The sequence below is a fragment of the Cebus imitator genome, unplaced genomic scaffold, assembly GCF_001604975.1.
Source record: "Cebus imitator isolate Cc_AM_T3 unplaced genomic scaffold, Cebus_imitator-1.0 Scaffold1, whole genome shotgun sequence".
In the NCBI taxonomy this organism is placed as follows: Eukaryota; Metazoa; Chordata; class Mammalia; order Primates; family Cebidae; genus Cebus; species Cebus imitator.
This window is the reverse complement of record NW_016107316.1, coordinates 15746950-15764834: the sequence shown is the minus strand read 5'-3', so window position 1 is coordinate 15764834 and position 17885 is coordinate 15746950. Positions and strand designations below refer to the sequence as shown.

Here is a 17885-nt window from a genome sequence, read left to right as displayed (position 1 = left end):
AAAAAAAAAAAAAAAAAAAAAAAAAAACCCAAAAACCAAAAAAGGAAATTTAATGAAGCAGCATGCTGCAAGACTCACATATGAAATATTTAAACATAGTCATAATAGTATAAACATTAAATATAATTTAAATAAAAATTAAGATATAACAGTATTGATAGACTAAGAGGCTACCGTGAAAGAGAGGTAAATCTTCATTTCCCGCCAAAAGCCAATCAATAATGTCTAAAATTTAAAAAAATTCAAGAAATAGCAGTATAAATATGTTATTTAGAAATATAAATGGTGATACAGAAGAAACCAGGAAGAATGGCAGGTTAGGAGTGAAAATCAGGGCATAGGAGCCATGAGATAGGGGAAGATTGTTTTCTTTCATTAGCCATATATAATGCTATTTGTTTTTGTAAAATATTTTCATATAAATTGGATAAAATTAAAGACAGCTTGCCAATCACTAGAAATAGTAGCCTGTTAATTTGTAGAAAATGCCTTAGCTATTTAGTTAGATGGGCTTAATTCTGAAAATGAGAATACTATACAACCATCTTCGACATCTTTCCATTGTAAATGTGTGAATTTCTAAGCACCGTTAATCCTTCTTTTTATTTCCGTAGGTTGATGAAAAAACCGTAGGAGAACCTGGTTGGCTTTATGGTAGTTTTCAAGGACATTTTGGCTGGTTTCCATGCAATTATGTAGAAAAAATGCCATCAAGTGAAAATGAAAAAGCTGTATCTCCAAAGAAGGCCTTACTTCCTCCTACAGTTTCTTTATCTGCTACCTCAACTTCCTCTGAGTACGTTTTTAGCTAACAGTAAAGTTTATATGGTTCTGCAAATGTATAAATACCTAATATATAGTTGTATCAGCCTACTACTTCATCTTAGTGTAATCTGGGTTGTACTTTTCAAGAGTACCTTTTGTTCCAGTTTTAATACTGAAATTTAGGAAAGTGAAAACATGGGTCAGTTGTTTGTTAATGAATTCTTTCTTCCCACAAATTGTGTGTAAGTAAGCACAGTATATATAATATACAGGTTGATAAATTAATAGTACTTCATTAAGCTCTAAACAATTAAGTATACTTATATGAAAGTGTTACATTTGCAGACTGCTTTCTTCAAATCAACCAGCATCAATGACTGATTATCAAAATGTATCTTTTTCAAACCTAACTGTAAATACATCATGGCAGAAAAAATCAGCCTTCACTCGAACTGTGTCCCCTGGATCTATTTCACCTATTCATGGACAGGTATGTTTTCTGTTATTTTTGTGGACTTTATTCTTTGAATTTGCTCCTGATTCATATAAAATAGAATGAAAATTATGTACAAAGGGACCATTCACTCATTTAACTAGAATTTATAGCATTCAGTTTATTTCTTATCATTCATATGTGATGTGAAATTGACGAAATGATTGTTACTTAGATGTTTCTCAACAATTCTTATCAAGTTGCTAGCAGCTAACGTTTCTAGGTTTAAAATGTTATTTTTATAAATCTCATGATATATTTTACTTGATTTGTAGTTATTATAAAAAGATAAGAGACTTGGGCTTGAGGGTTTTTTTTTTTTTCCTTATTTTTCTGGGAATGTTGGAACTTTTTAACATGTATTAGCCTCTGATTTAGATATAACCATTGCAATATTGTTATACTAACATTATTTTTTAAAATTGCAGACTTCGTCAGAGTAAAGTTCTCCAGATTCCACCTTCACTCAAAAAATGCCATGACATAGGTTCTAGACATTTTATTATGTGCTAGAAATTTAAGGAAAAAAATTTTAAAATACCTGACATTGACACCAGGCACAGTGGTTCAGTGCCTAGGCTCCCAGCTCTTTGGGAGGCCAAGATGGGAGGATTGCTTGAGGCCAGGAGTTCAAGATCAGCCTGGGCAACATAGCAAGACACCATCTCTACAAAAATTTAAAAATTAGCTGGGCATAGTGGCATGTGCCTGTAGTTCTAGCTACTTGGGAGGCTGAGGTGGGAGTATCACTCAAGCCCAGGAGTTTGAGGCTGCAACAAATTATGATCATACCACTGTCCAGCCTGAGCAACAGAATGAGCCCCTGCTCTAAAAAATTTATTTTTAACCAGAAACTCACCATTAAGTAGATCATAATCTAATGAACATGACAGACATAAACTGTAAAGCATGAGAAATGCTGTAATAAAGTTATCTACAAAGTCTTTGGGGCGTATACAGAGAAGAGAGTATCTTATTCAATTGGTGAGAATTAGAGCAGCCTTCACAAAGGAACAAGGTATTTGAGTAGGGCCTTCAAAGATAAGATTTTACCAGAGAAGGAAGGTTATTCCCATGAAAGAACAATTTTAGCTACTGAGGCATGTTAACAAAAGATTTGCAGGAAACAAGAATTGTTAATGATGTGGCTAGAGTACAGGATTCATGGAGAAAGGGTTAAGCGAAGTTGGAGAGAGAAGTTGGGGTTTATTTGGGAAGCATTTAATACCATGTTAGGCAACTTGGAGTGGAAAGTCCCTGAAGATTTTGAAGAGTAGAGTTGTGTATGTTTTAGAAAGATAACTCTGTCCCTAACGTAGAGGCTGGATTAGCAGAAGAAAACCAGTTAGGGAAGGATATTACAACAGCTAAATTACAAGAGATGATGGTTTGAACTAGTGCTGTGGTAATTAAGATATAGGAAAGAGGAGGAGATATATTTAGAAGATTATTAGGAATTGATATAAAAATAGATAATCCATTAAATGTGGAGAATGAGGAATAGGAGTTAAAGATCATTTTTCGGAGTCTTTAGCTTGAGGGACCGAAAGGATAGTAGTATCATTGTCTTTGGTAAACAGTCCAGGAGGAATGGGTTTGGTAGGTTCTAAAAATGATTACGTTTCAGACGTGCTAAGTTTAAGGTATGTGTATTAGGGACAACTTGGTAGAAACACCCACTAGGCAGTTCGATATACAAGTCTGGAGCTCAGGAGATAAAATTACACTGAAAATGTAGGTTTGAAAAGTCATAGACATAATTAAGATTATTTTGGGAAGTAAGTTATATGGAACAGTAAGAGAAGAGGGTTGGACAAAAGAGGAGCCATCAATCACCAGAGAGCTTCAGGAACTATAAGGATTTTGATGTTAGCTGTTTAAAAATCAAGAGGAATAAGGGTTTGGAAGAAGCTTTTGGCTTTGATATTATTATTAATAACCTTGTCTGGAAAGGGTTCAGTAGTGTGATGAGTGCTGAACCTAAATTAGAAGGGATTGAGGAGTCAAATTGGAAAATAAGTCTAAGACTATTCTTTAAGGAATTCAGAAATAGAAGCAAGTGAAGTGGATTGAAGATTGAAGAGAGGGACTTAATGTAATAAAATGTTTTTAGAAAATGAAAGGGTATAATAGAAGACTTGGAGAATAAGTGAAGAGTTTAGCTTTATTAAAAGAAAAAAAGCCCTCCTTCCTTTAAGAGAGGAGAGAAAGAAGAATGAATAGAATAAAAGGAAGTTAAGAGAAAAGCAGAAAAACAGGGAGTCAAGCATTCGAATCACATTCCTAGTGGAGTAAATGGAATTATCTGTAGTTACATTGGAAGCTGGAAGAGAAAAAAGATTTACATTAACAACCCTTTTTTATTTGTTCCATGATATATATTTCACGGGTATATGAATACATTTCTTGAGAACCCATTATTTACTTTCTGTACTAGTGATGTGATGAGGTTTCTTTGAATGGTGGGTTTTCAGTCTGTCTTAACAAAAAGCTAGTCACATAGTTTGTCTGCCATTTATAATTTAAAGTCAATTAGTAGACTAAGGTTGTCTTAAGTCACCACCACACCAAACTTGTCTCTGTTTGAACAGTAAATACATTATATACATAGAAACAGAAATCATGGTTGCCATTGTCTTTTTAAAAATTTTGTGCTTTTGTATTCATAGGGACAAGTGGTAGAAAACCTGAAAGCACAGGCCCTTTGTTCCTGGACTGCAAAGAAAGATAACCACTTGAACTTCTCAAAACATGACATTATTACTGTCTTGGAGCAGCAAGAAAATTGGTGGTTTGGGGAGGTGCATGGAAGAAGAGGATGGTTTCCAAAGTCTTATGTCAAGATCATTCCTGGGAATGAAGTAAAACGGGAAGAGTAAGGATCTTTATGTGTTTTTATGAGATGTGGATGTTGGTATTTTCACTAATGAGTAAGCTATGATCTGATTGAGTGTATAATAAGATAAAAATTTTATACTTGAGTTTGAATATCAGAAGGTAATTCTGGCGGGCCCTGGTGGCTCACACCTGTAATCCCAGCACTTTGGCAAGCCAAAGCAGGTGGGTCGCTTGAGCCCAGGAGTTTGAGACCAGCCTGGGCAATGTGGTGAAACCCTGTGTCTACAAAAATTAGCTGGGCATGGTGGTGCATGCCTGTAGTTCCAGCTACTTGGGAGGCGAAGAATTACTTGAGACCAGGAGGCAGAGGTTGCAGTGAGTCAAGATGGTGCCATTGCACTCCCGCCTGGGTGACAGAGTGATATTGTATCTCAAAAAAAAAATAAAAATAAAACAAAAGAAAAAGAAAAAGAAAGGTAATTCCTAGGATGAAAAAAACCATACTTCAGATATTTCAGTTTAGAATATCTTCTATTCTAGTTACTTCAGATTCATAAAATTTTCAAGCTACTCAGATTTTAGATCTGTTGCTTTTTATTTGTCTTTGAGACAGGGCCTCACTCTGTTTCCCAGGCTAGAGTGCAGTGGTATGATCATGGCTCACTACAACCTTGACCACCCAGTCTTAAGTAATCCTCCCACCTCAGCTTATGGAGTAGCTGGGACCACAGGTACACACTACCACACCAGCTAATTTTTAAATTATTTGTAGAGATGGGGTTTTGCTGTGTTATCCCAGGCTAGTCTCAAACCCCTGGGCTTTGAAGCGATCTTCCCATCTTCACCTCCCAAAATGCTGGAATTACAGGTATGAGCCACCTCACCTGGCTATTTCTTTGTGCCATAGATCAGTTAGAAAAGTTACTTTTCATTTTCTTTCAAGCATTTTTCCCTTGTTTACTGTAAATTGTCAATATTTAAATAACTCTTCACTGAGGGCCTCCTCTTTGTCAAATTGGGGCATTCCCATTTCTTAGTCTCCAAGATTCCTTGAATATAACTTCTCTTATTGTTTATAGCACTCTGCATTAAAGTTACTGATTTTTTTAAAAACCAATATCCCTTATTAGAACATAAGCTCCAAGAGGTTGGGATGCATGTGTTTTTTTATTTGTTCATTCTTCAGTTACTTCATGCCTGTACTAATCCTAATGCATAGTAGCTTCTCAGTCATATTAGCTGAATGAATGAGGAGAAGCATGAGTAAATGAGCAATTGAATGAAATTTTCAAATGAACAAAAACTAAAAACTAGGTAGGTTAGGTCTCTGGCCTTTATTTCCTACTCTGTAGGGAGTCAAGTTGTCAAATATAATACATGGAAATAAGTACTATAACATAGCTATGGGTAACTGTCTCTTGTGTTTTATATGGAAGTTGGTAGAAAAACAGTCTGATATGATGAAAATATGCTGGTCTTTAGCAATCAAGAGGCTTGAGTTTTGGCTCTGCTATTTTTGCCAGGCTGTAGGAGTAACCTACTTAGTCTTCAGTTATCTAATTGATTGAATGAAAAGCTTAAGCCAAATAACGTTTAAAGATCTTTTCACTGCTGTTTCTATGTTTCTGAAAGATAGTGCTCAGTTTCTAAAAATTTGCTTTTCAGCCTGACATGGAATTTTGGATTTATTTACTTATTTAATTTGTTTTCTGAGATGGAGTCTCACTCTTTTGCCCAGGCTGGAGAGCAATGGCACAATCACTGCTCACTGCAGTCTCCGCCTTCTGGGTTCAAGCACTTCTCCTGCCCAGCCTCCCAAGTAGCTGGGATCAGTTAATTTTTGTATTTTTAGTAGAGATGGGGCTTAACCATGTTGGCCAGGCTGGTCTGAAACTCCTGACCTAGTACTAAAATGCTAATTTTTATATTTTAGTAGAGATGGGGTTTTGCCATGTTGGCCAGGCTGGTCTCAAACTCTTGACCTCAGGTGATCCGCCCTCCTCCGCCTCCCAAAGTTCTGGGATTATAGGCATGAGCCACTGTACCTAGCTGAATTTTGGATTTAGAAGAATGTAGTAACAGGAACAACAACTATATATAGCTGGCATTTGTATGCATGCACTGTGCTAGGCCCTTTATAGACAATTCTATAAAGAAATTGTCTTATTTTATGGTCATAACATTTACAGGGAAGAAAACTTAAGCAAAAAGAGATTAAGTGTCAGTATTTTAGAGGACATTTCTTCTAATTTTTCATTCAGTTACCAGTGTTTTCTAACAGATAAGGCATGCAACTTGAAAACCTACAATAATGGAGAATGTAGCATTAAACAAGACAGTCCTTTTAGTTGTTGCCAGTAGTTGTAATAAAGTTCTCCTTCTGTTTATTTGAAAACTGCCTCACTATGTAATTTACTCATAGGTCCTGGGGAGCCCTGATACATCCCACAGGTGTCTAGTTCTTAAACAGGACAGTCCAGATTTTTGAAAACAGATTCCTGAGTTAAAATAAAAATTAATGTTACAGCTCTTCTGAGATCATAAAAAACAAAGCTTTATTATTTTTATTTTTTAATATAGTGCATTGTAAACAAATAATAAAATGTATGTATTGCTCTTGTTTTTTTCTACACTAAACTAAGTCCCATATGTACTTTACCGAAAGACTACCTACTTACCAGTTTGTGGGTGTCTTTTAAGTTTCTTTAGAAAGGCAAAATATCTCACATTTGAAAAACTCTTTATAAAACATATTGAAATTTTTGAAATATATTTTAAAATGTGGAAGTTTATAATTAGGCAGTTCTTAATCCTGCACGATGTTGTGTATAAGTCTTCCCAGTCTGTGTACTGAGACTATATTTAGATTAGTTTGAGAAAGCCCTAAAAAATGCACTGCTAAAACCTGCTGTGCATCAAATCACCTTTCTTGTTTTTTGCTAGTATTTGTTTGCTTTATTGTTTTTTTGTTTATGTATTTGACAGACCAGAAACTTTGTATGCAGCTGTAAATAAAAAACCTACCTCAGCAGCCTGTTCAGTTGGAGAAGGTAAGCTTTTGGCAATTTGTAAATTAGATAGTAATCAATTTAGCTCTTGACTACCTGACTTCACATTCTTGCTGTTCTCCCGATTTCTGTGTCTTCACTATTAAAGTGAGATTAGAAAAACCTGCCCCTATCTATTTGATGTGAATATTGAGAATATAGAAAAAATGTGGATGAAAATACCTGGCACTTTAGAAAGGCAGTCCTGTGAAAATTCAGCATAGACTGGTTTGATAACATCATAAATAAAAAGTGTTGCAGTGATAGATGTATAGGAGGTAAGGGAATTTCAATTCATTTAGTTGCTTATAAATTTTAATTGTAGTGTACCATATGAATCATTAAGGAGGACCAAGTTATGCTTTATCATAAATATTGCAAAGAATTTTTTTCTATATCTCTTTGGGTTGTTTGATTAGTAAATTATTTTAATTTTGTTAATGTGATGAAAAATGAAAGATTACCCTAATTTCAGATGATATTCTTATTTAATAGTTATGTAAATGTATGAATGAAATGTATGTCTATTATAAAGTTAGTTGAATAGTTGAAGTACATTTTATGTTTTGCTGAAAATATCAGTTTAATGTTAAACAATTCAGTATCTATTATGTTGAAGATTCTATGCTACAGCCTGAAAAGTACAACGATGAATAAAAGTTTCCAATAGAATGGAGCATACAATTGTGATAAATTATTTAATGAGTGAACAAAACCAATTTAGAGTTGGACATATGAATTCACAGAAGTGGCAGTGTTGCATCATCCTAAACAATGAGTAGGAACTAGCATAGTGACAAAGGAGGAGAATGCACTTCTAGACAGAGGGAATGGCATGAGCCAAGGAATGAGGGCAAAAGTTTAGGAAACCTCCTGTCGTCAATGAGGCTGGAATCATAGGTGTACTATGGAATGAGTGCTTTGAGGTGAGCATCGGAAAGTAGTGAGGAGCATGTTGGAAAAGACCCTACTTTTATTGCAGTGTACCTAAACCTTGTAATTACTTTGAATTTTGTTAAATTAATTAAGTGATACTGAGAATACAAATAGTAAATAGCTTGTGGATGGTGTTTCAGATCATCTCCAGTTTATGATATTAAGATCAAATTTCATGTTGGCAAATATAAATAAAACTAGAAAGACAAAGTCATAAAAACCAGGTCACCAACTATTTCTTCTAAGTAGTGGCAATCACAGAAACAAAAATCAAAGGCAGTATAAAAATTTAGATATTTCCCTCAAAGTCATTTATTAACAAATATTTATTGAGCATCTACACTTAAATCAGGCTCTGTGCTAGGAGCTGGGTCATCATGATAGAACTTGGCTTCTAATGCAACTGTCTTCTGGATATTGGGTGTTTCCATAACTGTCTACTTAAAAGAATTAAAGAGAAAATAACGTAGCGATTAAAATGTTTCTTGTATAAAAAGTTAAAAAATATATTTTCTTATCTTGACTTCATTATCTAAATAACTGAGTGTGACTTAATCTCACTGAGCCTCAGTGTCTTTATAGAGATACTAATATCTGTAGTTTTGGATAATTCTTTGTGATAAAAAAATGATAAAACAATTGGGGATAAAAGAAACCATAAGCTAAAGTTTTATGTTAAGTCAAATAACTTTTTTCTAAGGACTTATTAAATAATTGTTTCATTACTTTTTCTACCTTTAGATCTTTTTATATTAGGTTTCCTGAAGGCATAAGGTCTTTTACAGCAAACTTATACAATGTCTTAGAGAACAACTTAATTTCTTTTTCCCTTCTGTAATCTTACAACCAGAATTTGCTTCTTCTTGCTGTATTCGCTACAGAATATATTGCGCTTTATCCATATTCAAGTGTGGAACCTGGAGATTTGACTTTCACAGAAGGTGAAGAAATATTGGTGACCCAAAAAGATGGAGAGTGGTGGACAGGAAGTATTGGAAATAGAAGTGGAATTTTTCCATCAAACTATGTCAAACCAAAGGATCAAGAGGTATTTTGGTATTAAAAATAAAATCAACCCATTCTTGTTGATCAAGATATATACTTAAAACAGAGATCATGTTTATGGTTTTAATCAGGTTGCTTTGGTTACAAGGAAACTGCTCACAGTAGCTCCAGTAAAATAGGATTTATTATATGGCTCCAGTTAGAGAAAAAGGGGGCAAGATTTCATGAAATTCCAAGAACAAAAGCTGTAGGGTAGGGTTGAGCTTCATGATAACTGAGCTAGCGAGTAGATCTGGATTCAGAGAAACACAGAAAGGATCACCTTGAAGTAGTCACCAATTTTCACTTTATGGCTCTAACATTAATGTGACTCAGCCTGCATGAGCTGCTGCCTCAGTTCATCCCACCACCAGTATGGTATAGTGCAGAAGTTCTTAATCTTTTTGGTTTCAGTAACTTTACAGTCTTAAAAATTATTGAGGACACCCATAGGGATTTTTAAACTACGTGCATTATAGCTAATGATATTTACCATATCAGAAATTAAAACAGTGAAATTATACATTTATTCATTTTAAAATAATAATTAAATCTATTACATGGTAACATAAATATCGTACTTTTATGAAAAACAACTATATTTATCATGAAAACAAAGTTTAGCAAGACACATCTATATGCATATACATATATGTGTATATATACATGTACGTGTGTGTGTGTGTGTGTGTGTGTGTGTGTGTATATATATATATATATATATATTTTTTTTTTTTTTTGAAATGGAGTCTAGCTCTGTTGCCCAAGCTGGAATGCAGTGGTGTGATCTCGGGTCACTACAGGCTCTGCCTCCCAGGTTCAAGTGATTCTCGTGCCTTAGCCTCCTGAGTAGCTGGTATTACAGGCACTTCCTACCATGCTTGGCTAATTTTTGTGTTTTTAGTAGAGACAGGGTTTCACCATATTGTCCAGGCTGATCTTGAACTTCTAACCTCCAGCGATCCACCTGCCTTGGCCTCCCAAAGTGCTGAGATTACAAGCTGTTTGTATATTTTTGCAAATCTCTTTAGTCTGGCTTAATTGAAGTCAGCTAGTTTCTCATGTCTGTTTCTGTATTCAATCAGTGACTGTTTTTTTCAGTTGAAGTATAAAAACTTCAGCCTCACACATACGTGGGAGAAAATGAAGAAGTATTTTAATAGCATTTGCAGATATCTACAAATGTTCTTTTAGATTCTGCCACACTAAAACTTGACAAATGCTTATAGGTTAGTTGCAACATGGAATCTGAAGCCTTAGCAGTAAACACTTCTTACTGTTACATTAAAATTCACTAGCCTGTTTTGCACATTGAAAGGATCTTTTACCCGTGTGTGATGTGATAATATTACTCATTGTTTATGTGGAAAATATTGAATCACTGAGTTATGCAGATATTCCCTGTGTAGACACATTTCATTATACAGTATCCAAAAAATTATATGTTAATACCACCACTCATCAGAAAAGTTTTTAAATGCTAGAAAACTGTCAGACTTACAATGGTAGGTACAAATTTTCTAAAATTTTAATTTTCCCTTGAAATCTTGAATTGTATTATTGGCAAAATGTCAGCTGTTATCCTTGAAGGGACAGGCTTACTTCATTTTTAAGAAAAGGTTTTCTAAATCCCAAGTCTAAATAATTTTTTTTATTAGTTCTTTGAAGTAAAAATGTTGTTTCATGAAAAACCTAGTTGACTGCACAATTTGTCACACAAATGCTTTCCTTACGAAAACCATCATACTTTAGTATACAGCAGAAATGTTTTAGGCACACTTCTGTTTAGTTACACAGAATTTTTAAAAGGTGTGGATTGAGGATTAAGATTAATAAACTTTTTGCTGCTTCATTAAAGGCATTGTTAAGTGAAACTGGCTTTGTTTTACTGTGAGTGCGTGACAATCAAGAACACTGACTACTGCAGTGTCATTCAGTGCCACTGCCATGATTCACGCTAAAGCACCAATGATTTTATTCACCATTGTAAATGTCAACACAATGAAAAAGACAAATAATGTCTCAGTATATTTACGAAAATAGTTTTTATCCCACAGACCCCTGAAAGAGTCTCAAGGACTATTTCCAGTTTCTACAAACCACATGCTGAGAACCATTGGTGTGGTAGAATCAGACTATCTGGGTTGATTCAGCTGTACCACTTAGAGGCTTGGTGACCTTGGACAAGTTAACTGTACCTTTCTGTGCCTCAGTTTCCTTCTCTGTAAAATGGGGATAATCATAATTAATAATGTTATTGTGAAAATTAAATAGCAGAATATATGGAACCTCTTAGAGCAGTGTCTGTTACACAGTACTCAGAAAATGTTAGCTTTTAATTACCATCCACTCTGCTTAATACTTGTACAGTAGCTATGTTCACTAACAGAACAAAATTCTTTTTAATCCCATCCCTTTTGTTGTTCAAATTCCTATAAAGAGAAAATGTGGTTGGGCCAGTTTATCCTTTAAAGTGAAACAGAAGTAATAGTTGCTACATGGGTTGTGGATTTTTTGTTCCTAAGTCAGATTTTTTGTTCCTAAGTCAGTTTGCGGGGAGCATGGTTAAATAAATAAATAAAAATAAAAACATTGTCTCTTATTCATCAAGATGCATAGATAAGTCAGGGTCCCTTAGAGAAAGCAGGAGCAAATAACATATGCATTGACATATCCAGGACACATACGTTGTGCATAGTGGGCATTGGTGCTAACGCCATTGATGAATGGGGTGCATTTGGCCTGGAGGGTCATGTTTTAATATTTAAGTTGGAGAAAATGAGCTCTTCCTGTTGAGTCAGTGGTTGACATCAGCCACTCATATGTAATGTGTTACATTAGCAGACCAGATCTCCTCATAAATGTTGGATTTTTCACTTATTTGTTAATACTGCATGGAGTTCATTGTCATTTTCATCTTTATTTAAAGAAAAAAGAATCCTGGGAATTTGAAATCTTTAATTCCCATTAACCTTTGTACTTTTACATCTGGGTTGTTGGAAATAATAAAACAACATGATATCTTTTCTTTATAGAGTTTCGGGAGTGCTAGCAAGTCTGGAGCATCAAATAAAAAACCTGGTATGTACGGCAGTGACCTTAAAAAATTACTAAAGTGTTTGCTCTGTCGCAATCTTGAATTCACAGTTTCTTGTTTGTCTTCTTTTCAGAGATTGCTCAGGTAACCTCAGCATATGTTGCTTCTGGTTCTGAACAACTTAGCCTTGCACCAGGACAGTTAATCTTAATTCTAAAGAAAAATACAAGTGGGTGGTGGCAAGGAGAATTACAGGTAATATTCTTTAAACAGCATCTGTAAATTTTATTATAAAAGTATCACATGTTCCATAAAAAAGATAAAATTAATAAAAATGTTTAGATCACCCATAATCATGCCACTTAGAGATAATCAGTATCAATATTTTACTGTATTATATTTCCTTTAGTCTTTTGCATGTACATTTTTAGCATGAGTTGATGTTATAAGTAACAATTTAAGGAATAATTTTTTCTAAAGACATAGTCGTTTTCTGATAATGCATTCCTTTATAACTCACAGATGACTTTCTTAAAGGAAAGCACAGCATCATTTTTCCCTGGGATAGTCCCAGGCTTGCAGTATAGCCTCTAGTAGAAAGACATGATCTAGGTGGTGTGCTGAGAAAATACTGCTAATTGGGCTCTCCCCTAGTGGTATTAGGTTTTTGAAACAGCATTGCAAGGAAAGACAATACAGACATAGATGAATCTGATTTTTTCCTAAAATGTTATAGAAAGTTATTGCATATGTTTTGATACAGGAAAAGGATTCTTCTCTCACTTCTAAAATTTTCTTACTAGTTAAAGCTTAAAAAGCATTTTAGGAATTAAAAGATGACAAGAGATACAATAGCTATATTTTTATATGAGTCATATATAGTTATAATATGGAGGATAAACGTAGCTTCATTCTTGCAAATCAGGAGTCTTAGGATTCCTAAAGAAAAATGGGGGTTCAAATTTAATAACCTTCTTGAATAACCCTCTGAAATTCCACCTTCTGATTTACTTTGAAGATGGGCTCAACTAAGTAGGAAACATGACACTTTACAAATTTTACTTATGACCTCCTGATTAATTATTAACAAAGCTCCAAGAAGTATTTGTAGTGGGCTGCACCATTTTAAGGGTTGACTTGAACTTGAGAACTCGATATGTTTTTTTATAATATAAATATTTTTGTGAGATACTCAGAGAACTCTGAGCCTGAAAGACCTCCAAATAGACTTCTGTAGATGCTATTTTCAGCAGCAGTTTGAGATGCATATTTTAGTGTATCTTCCAGTTGTTTAATGTTGACTTGAAAGGCTAATGCTGAGTTTGAGGCCCCCAAGACCATGCTCATATTTGAAACCAACTACGAGGTTGGAGGTCTTCAAGACTACTCTCAAGTTCTGTAATTCACTAGAAGGACTTTACAGAACTCACTGCAGCTGTTACACTCATGTTACAGTTTATTGCAATGAAAGGATACAGATTAAAATCAGCCCAGGGAAGAGACCCATGGGGCAGAGTGCAGCAGAGTTCCAAAAACAGAGCTTCCAGTTGTCCTCTCCTGATGGAGTCATGAACAGTATTAACTCCTCCTGGCAGTGATGTGTGACAGCGCACGCACAGTATTGTCAAGCGGCAAAGACTGTGTCCAGAGTTTTGACTGGGGTTCCTCATGGATATAGTTCATTGCCCATTTGGCTGAACTCAGTCTCCATCCCCTACCAAGGTAGAGCTGATACTGCATGACCCAGAGCACCCCAGCATACATCGCATTGTTAGATGTGCCATGACCCAGCACTCACAGGTAAACTAACACACACTTACCAGTCAGGATAGTCCAAGGCTTTAGAGATTACTTCCCAGGAGCTGAAAGCAAAGACCAGACCTCTCTTTAGGCAAGATTAAATATTTACCACACATTCATGGTTTTTCTAATTTTTAAGTTATGTCTCAATGATGTTTTTAATCTCGTCTTTCAATTGTATATTTCTTTTGCTAATTTTATAGGCCAGAGGAAAAAAGCGACAGAAGGGATGGTTTCCTGCCAGCCATGTTAAACTTTTGGGTCCAAGTAGTGAAAGAGCCACACCTGCCTTTCATCCTGGTATGGAAGTGGGTTAACTTGTATTTCATTTTAGAGGAGTTTGTTAAAACTCAGCAACTTCTTCGATTAGCTCAGTCTTTGAAAAATATTAAAAATGTATTCTTTCCTTATGTCTGCTTAAAAGTAACATGCCACTGAGAATTTCCTTTCTGAAAAAAGTGCAGTGTAGAAACAGTCAGCTATTCACTGATACTTGAAACACTTCAACTCCTTGAAATCTTTCAGTGTGAAATGGTTACACCATCATACTTAAAGTAAAGTGCTTCACATGGATTGTTAACCGTAGTTGGGAAATTCTTGTTTTTGTAAAACTAGGAATAGGGGAAGGCGGGTGGGAAAGAGAGCAGTTCAAGGGAGATTTTAGCCTTATTTTCATATTTAATATTAATTTAAGTCCTAGGGAGCTTTCAAACGATTGACCCTTGCAGGAATAACTAATTAGTTTAATGTGTTATTTGTTATTCTTGTGATAGTGTGTCAGGTGATTGCTATGTATGACTATGCAGCGAATAATGAAGATGAGCTCAGTTTCTCCAAGGGACAACTCATTAATGTTATGAACAAAGATGATCCTGATTGGTGGCAAGGAGAAATCAATGGGGTGACCGGTCTCTTTCCTTCAAACTATGTTAAGATGACGACAGACTCAGATCCAAGTCAACAGTGTGAGTAATATTAAATTATTTACCTCTCAACTAGTGTGAAACTTTAATATACAGCATTGCATGTATTCCTTTTCTGGATTAGATCTTAAACTCAGCACTCACAGCAAATGTAGATTAGTGTTAAAGGGAGAAGAAACAAAAGGAAACCTTTTACAAGATCAGAAGTTATACAGCTTTATTTTAAATACTTGCTAGCTCCAGAGCTTAGTATTAGACTTAATCTGAAAGAGCATATAATTTTTCCTATGAGTTCTTTGGTATGACTGCCATCTATACTGCAGCTTCTTTTCACTATCATACTCTTTTTCAGTGTCCCATGTTCTTTTCTTGGTTTAATAAAAAGTAGCTAGTGGCCAGGCTCAGTGGCTCATCCCCATAATCCCAGCACTTTGGGAGGCCAAGGCACGCAAGATCCCTTAAGCCTAAGAGTTGGAGGCTAGCCTGGGCAACATGGCGAAACCCCATCTCTACAAAAAATACCAAAATTAGTTGGATGTGGTGGCATGTGCCTGTAGTCCCAGTTACTTGGGAGGCTGAGGTGGAAGGATCTCTCGAACCTGGAGGTCAAGAGTACAGTAAGTCATAATCACACCACTGCACTCCAGCCTGGGCAACAGAGTGAGACCTTGTCTCAAAAAAAAAAAAAAAAAAAAAAAAAAAAAGGTAGCTAGCAATTACCCTATTTACCTATTCAAAATTACTCCTTTAATGTACAGAAGCCATTAAATTTCCAACCTTATTTATTTCTCACTTGTTTACATATCCATGTTGGAAGAAAATTAAAAATTAAATATTTATGACTATTACAAAATTCTTGTCAAGTGATTCTTTAGATAGCCACCTTTTTCCACAAGGGATGTATGAATCAAGGTTTTTTCATTATTTTCAGAACAAGGGTCCAGATCTCGAAGTGTTAAGTTTGGTATTATATAAAATTATCTCTCAGTATTTACCTTGCTGTTTGTTTGGTTGACAATAAATACAGCATTGGTAGTAAATTAGGGAATAAATAGTACTTAAAAATGACTTTTTACCTCTATGAAATGATTGTCACTTTTTTCCACTCTTTTGATTTTTAGTTTTATTTTTAAAATATCTCATGATATATGTCTTGTGAAATGTAAAATACTTAGCCTTTCATTTAAATTCAGTTGCTGAGAATATATAAATGGTAATCCAATCAAAACTGAGATACACTTAGGATTCAGTAGAAGGATTATGAATTTATACCATATCTATAATTTTGTGCATTCTTTTCACTTTAGAGCTTATAAAGATAGTTCTGACCCTGGGAGAAGCCTTCCCTTTAGATAAAGCAATTAAGTTTCCTAACTTGCAGATGGGAGGAGTCCAGTATTACCAAAAATATTACAGGGTTTCAGAAGTGATCGAGAAAATTGTAAGGGTTGCCTAAGAAATGACCATTTTTAAGCTCTACTGATGGTTTGGCAGTTCACAATGATTAATTAGAAACCAGTTTATCTAATTAGCTAGATATACCTGTGGCATCTTTCTTGATGCTGAGAATGGAAAATACTTTTCAGACCTACTGGGTTTAGAAGATCTTTGGCTAGTGATCCCTGAAGACATGCCAGTGTGTCCATACATTTGGCTTTTATAGCATCTATGATCTAAAGTGATGGTTTTTCAATATTTTGTTGTGGTTTGAGGCACTTTTTCCAGTCCAGTCTCATATAATAGGGAATATAAAGAACAGATAAAAGCTGTTAGAATGGAAGGATAGGACCATGCCCCCAGGTCTTATACCTTTCCCCTGCCTATTTTATGAAGGTCTTTTCAGTTTCCCCTCTGCAGATAATTTAACAATCACTCCAGAGAAATCTGCTTCAACGCAGTAACAACCTCCTAGGAAAGTAACTTTCCCAGAGAGTTAATTGAGTGACAGCTTTTTATTCCAAAAAGAAGCAGCATAGTTTCTGGTTGTCAATAAATGTTTAATACACTAATGATACAGAAAATAGATTGACATGATCTGTTATTAGTTATTCAAGGACACATTTGTCATGGAAATTATTTCTGACCAGAGAAGGCTTTGTCTGCTATTTAAGTATGGGTAGAACTGGCAGAACCTTAATTTACCTATAGATGAGAGAGAGACCCAATCTAAACAACGCTATCCAATAGAATTTTATGCAATACAGAAAATGTCTATATCGCCACTCTCCAATACAGTGGCCACTAGTCACTTTTGATTATTTGGAGTGTGGCTAATGTGATTGAGAAACTTAATTTTTAATTTAATTTAACTTCAATTTTAAGCTAAATAGCCACTTGTGGCCTGTGGCTACTGTATTAGACAGCACACCTCTAGAAGACAACCAATTGTAATGCAAGCCCTCCCTGAAATAAAACATGGAAATAGCAGGACTGGGCACAGTGGCTCACACCTGTAATCCCAACACTTTGGGAGGCCAAGGCAGGGAGATTATTTTTTGTCAATATAGGGAGACCTTATCTCTACAGAAAAATTTTTAAAAATTAGCTGAGAGTGGTGGCACATGCTCATAGTCCCAGTAGCCTGGGAGGCTGAGGTGCAAGGCTGCAGTGAGCTGTGGTCATGCCACTGTACTCTAGCCTGGGTAACAGAGTGCTACCCGATCTCAAAACAGGGAAATATTGAAACATTAAAATAAGAAGAAAAAGAATAATTGTCTTTTGGTTATTATTGACCTACACAATGATTTTGTAGCTCCTATGTACTTCAGATTTTACTGTTTGTATGGTTTTTGGATTTTATGTTAACATTCTTCCCACTGTTCAGTTAAGAAATTCATCATTTAATATTATTTGAATGTGTAGTCTGTATTGACTAGGAGTACTGGGAATACAAACAAGAAAAGACAGTCCATTCTCTGAAGTAGGCTTAGAGGTTAATGGGGAACAATGTTCAGATAAATATAACAATTTCTGTAATGAATATTTATACAAATATGTTTCGG

At 35.1% G+C, this 17885-nt stretch overlaps 1 protein-coding gene across 5 annotated transcripts in view; it reads left to right on the top strand.

Moving 5' to 3' along the window:
* ITSN2 (intersectin 2) overlaps positions 1-17885 on the top strand; it is a 168362-nt gene that overhangs the window by 110290 nt on the left and 40187 nt on the right. For all 5 annotated transcript variants that reach the window (XM_017526853.1, XM_017526864.2, XM_017526874.2 and 2 more), the window contains 9 exons: positions 615-796; positions 1111-1255; positions 3928-4133; positions 7082-7146; positions 8961-9127; positions 12159-12204; positions 12294-12415; positions 14164-14260; positions 14734-14925. In XM_017526853.1, the coding sequence (XP_017382342.1) occupies positions 615-796; positions 1111-1255; positions 3928-4133; positions 7082-7146; positions 8961-9127; positions 12159-12204; positions 12294-12415; positions 14164-14260; positions 14734-14925 (1222 nt within the window). The remainder of the gene's footprint in view (positions 1-614; positions 797-1110; positions 1256-3927; positions 4134-7081; positions 7147-8960; positions 9128-12158; positions 12205-12293; positions 12416-14163; positions 14261-14733; positions 14926-17885) is intronic.